The sequence below is a fragment of the Poecilia formosa genome, unplaced genomic scaffold (assembly GCF_000485575.1).
Source record: "Poecilia formosa unplaced genomic scaffold, Poecilia_formosa-5.1.2 Scaffold325, whole genome shotgun sequence".
NCBI lineage: Eukaryota > Metazoa > Chordata > Actinopteri > Cyprinodontiformes > Poeciliidae > Poecilia > Poecilia formosa.
In genome coordinates this window covers 1-7,071 of record NW_006800264.1, presented here as the reverse complement: position 1 = coordinate 7,071, position 7,071 = coordinate 1, and the positions used below count along the sequence as shown (strand labels likewise).

At 44.4% G+C, this 7,071-nt stretch overlaps 1 protein-coding gene across 2 annotated transcripts; it reads right to left on the bottom strand.

Moving 5' to 3' along the window:
* Positions 1–3,190: 3,190 nt before the first annotated feature.
* Positions 3,191–7,057, bottom strand: LOC103152728 (uncharacterized). Of its 2 annotated transcripts, none has more exons than XM_007573313.2 (4): positions 6,797–7,057; positions 6,479–6,563; positions 5,401–5,465; positions 3,191–5,327 (listed from the first exon to the last, which is right to left on the bottom strand). In XM_007573313.2, the coding sequence occupies exons 1-4, from the start codon at positions 6,910–6,912 to the stop codon at positions 4,097–4,099; spliced, it is 1,497 nt and encodes a 498-aa protein (XP_007573375.1). In that variant the 5' UTR covers positions 6,913–7,057; the 3' UTR covers positions 3,191–4,096. The 2 variants fall into 2 exon arrangements, with proteins under 2 accessions (XP_007573375.1, XP_007573376.1); XM_007573314.2 differs by having other exon boundaries at positions 3,191–5,324.
* Positions 7,058–7,071: the final 14 nt, after the last annotated feature.

Here is a 7,071-nt window from a genome sequence, read left to right as displayed (position 1 = left end):
ACAAATTGGTTTCATTTCTCAGAGAAAAAAATACATTTTGTTTAGATTTCTGTCTTTGTCTCAAAGAAACCATCATGAAAATAAAACATAAATCGGTTCTATTTTCTAAAACGTTAAACTTTTCTGGGAACCATATTAAGGTTTATTTCAACAGACAGTTTTAGATGTTGATAAACTGACATTAATATGTGTTGTAGATGTTGCCATGGTGATATATCTGTTTGCTGGTTTTTAACCATCAATAATATTGGGGAAAAAAATGTCCACAGCTAAATTTCATCTTCATGCAGATGACACCATGCTTTACAGGCATCCCTCTGCAGCTTAAAGTTGGTTATGTGAATAAAATGAAAGTCATGCTTTCCAAAAAATCACTATTGGGTCTCAACCTGAGTTACGGCAACAAGTAATTTTATAATTTCCTTTTGGGATTAATTAAGCATTTTTTAATAGAGTTGAATTGAATCTGTACATTTGTCAATTTTTCCCATAACAATATCAAAGAAACTAACAGCGTACCTGCATTCTCCTTTTTTAAGGTCTTAACTTCACACTTCAGTTCGGTCAGTGAGGCAGTCATCTCTCTCAAAGCCTCAAGGATTTCCCCTGAAGAAGACTCATGGTCCTTCGACTGATTCGACTGATCCATGGACACGGATCCGACCAACAGCAACATCAGGTAGAACAGAGCGATCTTCATCGTGTCTCAGGTAATCTGCAGACTCCAGGTGTGTCTCCTGCAAACCTCACTGAAGGTTTATATAACACTGTTGGCGGGTTGGATCCTGGGGGAGGACACAGCTAAGGTCCAGCCTCCAGACAGCCTGTAACACTGTATTAATCATAAAAGAATAACAACTCTAGAATTTGTTGATCCATACATAGAGAGCAAAATTGTCATCTTTTCAGTCAGACACTGTGTGAATTTGATGACACTGAGATGTATTTTTTTTTTATTTTAGTTTCATCCAAAAGAAAAGCAAGTGTTACTATTTATCTTTGATTTTATCATGATGAAGCATTTTAATTGGTTTGTCTTCTATAAATGATATGGTAAATGGTTTTGTACTTGTATAGCACCTTATGAAGTTGGAGGACCCCAAAGCACTTCTCACTACAGTCATTCATGCACACACTCAGACGCTGATAGTGGCAAGCTACTGGGTAGTAGCCACAGTTGCCCTGGGGCAGTCTGACAGAAGAGAGGCTGCCATGCCACCACCAGCAGGCAAGGTGGGTGAAGTGTCTTCACCAAGGACATAATGACAGAGGTGGGTGGAGTGCAGATTGATCCAGCCAGAAAGGAACACGGTTCCCCGGAACAAAGATCTGGCAGAGGAGGGAGTTGAAGCTCCGTCTCATGGGAGACTCTGCCAGAGGTTCCCAGCAGGCTCTCATAATACATTTGGGCCTGCCAGGTCTGATCAACATCATCCCCCACCACCATTGTCAACTCCCCACCAGGTAGTGGTCAGTCAACAGCTCTGCACCTCTCTTAACCCGATTGGTGGCAAATCTGAGGAGATGCGTCTGATGTGTCCGTCCTGGTGCCATGAGCACAAATGGACATTCTTAAGCCTGAACATGGTGCTTGCTATGGACAATCCATGAAAAACACAGAAGTCCAACAACAACAGACCACTCGGGTTGAGATGAGCCAACCACACCTCTTCAGGTCTCACAGTCATTGCCCACATGAGCTTTGAAGTCCCCTAGCAGAACAAGTGACTCCCCAGGAGTGGGCACTCTCCAGTACCCACTCCAAGGACTCTAAAAAGGATGGGTAATCTGCTTACTGTTTGGCAAATAAGCAGAAACAACAGTCAGCCATTGTCCCCCAACACATAGGTAGAAGGAGGTTATCCTCTCATTCACTTGGATAATCCCCAAAGTACAGGCACCAAGATGGGGGGCAGCAAGTATGCCTTCTCCTGCCTGAACTTTTTGGCCCCTCCTACAGGTGGTAAGCCCATAAGAAGGGAAACCCACATTTCCTCTTTGAGCTGTGCCTGGCCGGGCTCCATTGGTAAAAGCCCGTCCACCAGGCCTGGCTCCAGAGTGGGGCCCCAGTGACCTGCGTCTGGGTGAGGGAACACTGTTTCCATTGGGTTTACTCGTCGTAAGGGGTCTTTGGGCTGCACTTTGTCTGATTCCTCACCTACAACCTGTCTTCCTTGGACCTACCAGAAGCATGAAGCCCCTGACAGCACAGCTCTTAGGATCAGTGGGACACTCAAACCCCTCCACCAGAATAAGGTGTGACTTGGAGCAAAAGGTATATTGCTTTTTATGACATCCTCCACAATGATCTTGATCTTTTCGACTTTAGTTGGAGTGCTTATGTCATTGTCCAATGAGAGACTGGGTAACTTGGCTTGGAGTCTCTTCTGTTCTCTTTTTCATTAAAATTGGTTTCAGATAAAACCATATATTTTTTTCTTCAAAGGCTGTCTAGGTAATCAGGGTGTCCCTCTATGATCAGAATCTGGTTCATTTTTCTGGGTCCGAACTGGCACTTTGTTTACGTGAGAAAAATGAGGATGACATTTTCTTTGGAGATTTAGCGCTCTCTCCAGGCCCACAGAATGCTGGGAAGATACAGTGGAATCTTGGAAGTCAACTTTATAACATCTTCTTCAGATTCAGGCCCTACCAGAGATTTAACAGCAGCACTATGCCCTGTGTGTCTTACTCTAAAAACTTTAGCACCCAAAAGAAATACAAACTTCTGTAATTTGATCATCAGTATCCCTCTATGGGCAGCAGCAAACATGCTAAAGTTTTTAGTGTCTTACTCTAAAAACTTTAGCACCCAACAGGAATACAAACTTCTGTAATTTGATCATCAGTATCCCTGTATCTTACTTTAAATCTTTAATACACTTAAAAGGATTACAAACTTCTGTAATGTTGCTGTTGTTGTAATTCATTCAATGTATATAAATTCTTCATATCAGTACAGTTTTCTTGTTCTGCATACATTATAAAATAGTATACCACTTAGCAACCAACAGCTGTGCAATGGCAGAAAATGACTAACAAAAATAAACCAAATGGAAGTGTTGTCAGAGATTTTCCATCTATCACTCCTAGCTGGCTCGCCAACTTCTATGACATAGACCTTATTTGACTGACTTATGGACATAGATACTCTGGGTACATTTCAATGAAGAGAAGAGGAACAACAACACTAGAACACCTCATTATTTTTATTTTATAAAGACATTGTGGTATTTATTACAACACACAAACATAATATCTTCTCTTATGAATAATCCAAGAAAATCAAAATGATATGAACAGGTTCAATAAAACAATGATAAAATTATTAAATTACAAACTTTAAAAGGACTGTTTCCTTAAAAATAAGTGTCACTAGTGTACCATTTTATACACTAGGTCAGTGTTTGATTCACTTATTATTAATAACGTTTAGCTTTTGTCCCGTTTGCCCATGTACGCCTGCATCTTACACACATAGCACGAGTGGGTGTCCCACACCACCCACAGCTTGAGCTCATACCTGGCCGGCTTGCTGGGCATGTACTACCTGAAAGCCCAAAGGCCTGAAGGATGAGTTTGAGAACATATTTTCAGTAACATAAACGAGAGGAACATAAACAAAGATCACCCACAATGCTTTTATGAAATGCTGAGTGAGGTCCCTACACATACATACATACACACACATGTATGTGAATATATATATTTATGTATTAATTTATTGGGGTTTAGATTTATGCCGCGATTGAAAAAAAACAAAGATATTGTCCCTGCTTTGTGTTGGTGCCACAAAGACACATTTTGCTTATGTGTGCAATATGACAAAATATAAAACACTTCAGGAGGTATGAATACTTTTGTAAGGCAGTGTAGCTTATGGATAAAAACATCTTTTAAAAAAGAACAACTAGACCTTTAGCACCTCCATGTTCCACTGATGTTTATGTAAACATTCAACAAACATCACGTTGTGTTTGTGATGATGCTAAAAACGAGTCATTAAATAATTTCTGCAGCTGAAACAGACATTTTGATCATCTGAACAATCATCCGGAGATGATCAGGTCTCTGATTGATGGCAGTGTGTGAGCTGTCATGTAACAAATTCAACCTGTTTGCACCTGCTTGGCCTCTGGACGCAGGGACGTCTGGACCCGGGTAAACAAACACTAACTCCAGTGACTTCCTGTTCCGTCCAGCCAGCGACTTCGTCCTGCTCTGCTCTTCCTGTTCTGCTCTCAGAACTGCTCCGGCTCGTCTCTGACCTGTTCAAGTGCCTCCCTCCACCTCTCCTCTGTTCGGAGCCGCTCCTCTTCCTTAGAACTCCCGCTGTCGAGTCTGGCTCATCATAGCCCCTAACAGAAGAATGGGTTCTTCCTGGACCAGGCTGGATGGGATTCCGGATGTTTCCTGAAGCCTGCATCCTCCTCAGGTAGCTGCTGGCGCTGGTGGGGCTACCAGACCTCTGGTTTCTGAGCCTCCTGTCTGAGGAGTGGACCCGGCTCTCACTATAGCTCCTTTTGGGGCGTGGCAGGGGCCCTCTGCTGCCATCCGGACTCAGTCTGGACAGATGGCTGTGGCTGTGGGTGGAGCGGCAGCATGATGTGCTACAGCTGGAGGAGCAGATCCGGCACAGACCACTAGTACCAGTGGCCAGCAGGGCAGAGTGTCCGGCTAGTGAGGACAGGAAGGAGAGAGGGAAGCCACGCTGGCACTGCAAGATGCATTTGGGAGAGCTGAGGCGAGTCGGGGCCGGGGCCGCAGTGCTGGACCTCTGGCAACTGGACGTCCCTCCTGGTACGTCCTGCGTCACATGCTCCGCCTGAACCGTCTGGATCTGGTGCCACTCCAGCTGCAGCAACCTCTCCAGGTACCGCTCCAAGGGGCCCACGGGCCGGGGTCGGAAGGCTCCTCTGCCCTCTGTGTTGTAGAAAACAGCCAGTTGACTGAGGTTCCACGAATTGAACGGTGGAGGGAGGAAGTCTGGGAAGTCCCGTCCTCTGACAGTCCGGCAATGAGACGGGGTGTCTCCATACTCCACCACCTCGGGCCTGAGCTCCAGTCGCGGGGCGAGGGGACGGGAAGACACGGGGAGTCTTTCTGACTCGGACAAGTCTGTGTCACTGTCCTCCTGAGGGGAGAGCTCCTCCTGCTGGTCAGGACTGGGATGAGGCAGGGTGTGGTCCAGGAGGGCTGCTGTGTGTTTGCTCGCCCTCAGCCCTGTGTGTGTGTGCTTCCTGTTCTCAGTGGACGATGACACCTTGATCTTCATCCTGTCTTCCTCAGGGGCCACTGGATGAAGCACGGAGGTTCCCTGAGCACTGCTGGAAACAGGAAGGCTGATCATCTAAACAGCCAAAGGCAGAAGAACAAAATACAATCCAACTATCGCCTCACCTGTGCAGTGGAGCGCTGCATTTGGTCGAGGAAGTGTTAGACTTGTGTTTCCTTCTCTGTGGTTTCTGTGAATATACAGAAAAGCCCCAAATAACTCAGACCACTGACATATTTAGGTTTGAAGTAACCTTTCAATTAGACCAACAAGTTTCTTCTGACAGGATCTAAAGATCTAAATGGATAAGTTACAGGGGCCAGTTAGCCCAATGTCTAAAGGCAGGAGAACACTGGAGTACGCAGAGAAAGGCATTCAAAGGGAAATCAAACAGACTCCGCACATAATGAAGGACCTCCAAGATTCCCTAGACCTAAACAAAAACCAAAACGTCAGCACTGAGTTGTCAAATCATTACCATCATTTCATCCACTTGCTTTACCTTCCTCTACCTGAGAAATTATGCAAGAGGGAGAGTTCTCCCTGGAGAGGTCAGAGTTCACCCTGAACAGGTCCCAATCTACAGCCTACTCAGGGTGAACCTACTGCTCTGTTTAGAGGTCATTCAACTAGTAGTGCTATGAGAGCAGATCTTTTAGCATCGAAGTTCCGAGGTTAGCTTATCTTCAGTTTGTTGACGCTGTCAGCGAGGCAGTTTCAAGCAAAGAGCAAAAGGAGTACATTTCCAACAAAAACTCTGAAATTTTTAGATTAATCCCAGAAATTTTCCAAAACAAACAAGTAATTTTCTGAGCTCCAAAAGTAAAAAATTTTTAAGACTTTAACATTTTTGACTTTTGAAACTGAAAATTTCCAAATATCGAAAATGTTCGACTTTACAAACTCAGTGTCCAATTTGTTTTCTAGATCAAGCTCAAAATTTCTGACTTTTTTTTTTCTCGCAAATTCGGAAATGTCTTTGTTCTTTGTTTTTAGAGAATTTCTGAGCTTATTCTCAGAGTTTCTGAGTATTTTGGGGGGAAATGTACCCCTTTCTTATTTATGAGTACATATCCGGAAGTCTTTGTTTTTCCTAAAAAAAAAATTCAACCTTTGTATGTTATTATTTATTATTATTATTATTATTATTATTATTATATTTTTATATTATTAGTAGTAGTAGTAGTAACCGTGAGCACCCACCTTCTCATGGTTGTTTTCCTGACTCTGGATCGGGCACTGCGGCTGAGGAAACTTCCTTTGTGACTGCCTCCTCCCCATCTTAGTCCTTAAAAATCACAGAGCACCAGAGGAAATGAGTTATTAGATTCCAGTTACACATACACCAGAAAAAAAACACAAAAAAAACATGGCCGTCATCCGTGTTTTTCTTCTAGCATCCAGGATTTGATTTTATTATTATGACAGACCATAGCAGGACAGCAGCAGACAGCAGTTGCCTCCTCAGCCTCCTGCTGCTGTTCAGCATCGGTAATATCAATAATGATGTCAGGAACTCACCCGACCACATTGGGCCTGCTGGTGCTTCTCGGAGCTTTCTTCTTCCACTCCCTGTCACCGATGCAGAGCCTCTCCACGCAGCGCTGCGCTACCCGCTCCTGCAGGATGCTGCCCATCCCCGCTCTCAGAAGGCACCAATGGAATGAAGAAGAAATGGCAGCAGGATCATGAGCGGGGGGTCCCCGAATCACGGAGTGCGCCCTGTTGTTAGTCTTGGAATCATTCAGTTGCCGTCCGGCAGAGGGCGCTGTGGCGCTTGCTCTCATCTGAAACCA

What these genes read in the sequence shown, in the direction of transcription:
- LOC103152728 (XM_007573313.2), bottom strand. Translation starts at nt 6,912, where the DNA reads ATGGGCAGCATCCTGCAGGAGCGGGTAGCGCAGCGCTGCGTGGAGAGG. An exon ending in AGGAAAACAACCATGAGAAG is followed by an intron (nt 5,466 to 6,478) that starts GTGGGTGCTCAC and finishes GTATATTCACAG; the next exon opens with AAACCACAGAGAAGGAAACA. An exon ending in TGCAGCGCTCCACTGCACAG is followed by an intron (nt 5,328 to 5,400) that starts GTGAGGCGATAG and finishes TCCTGTTTCCAG; the next exon opens with CAGTGCTCAGGGAACCTCCG.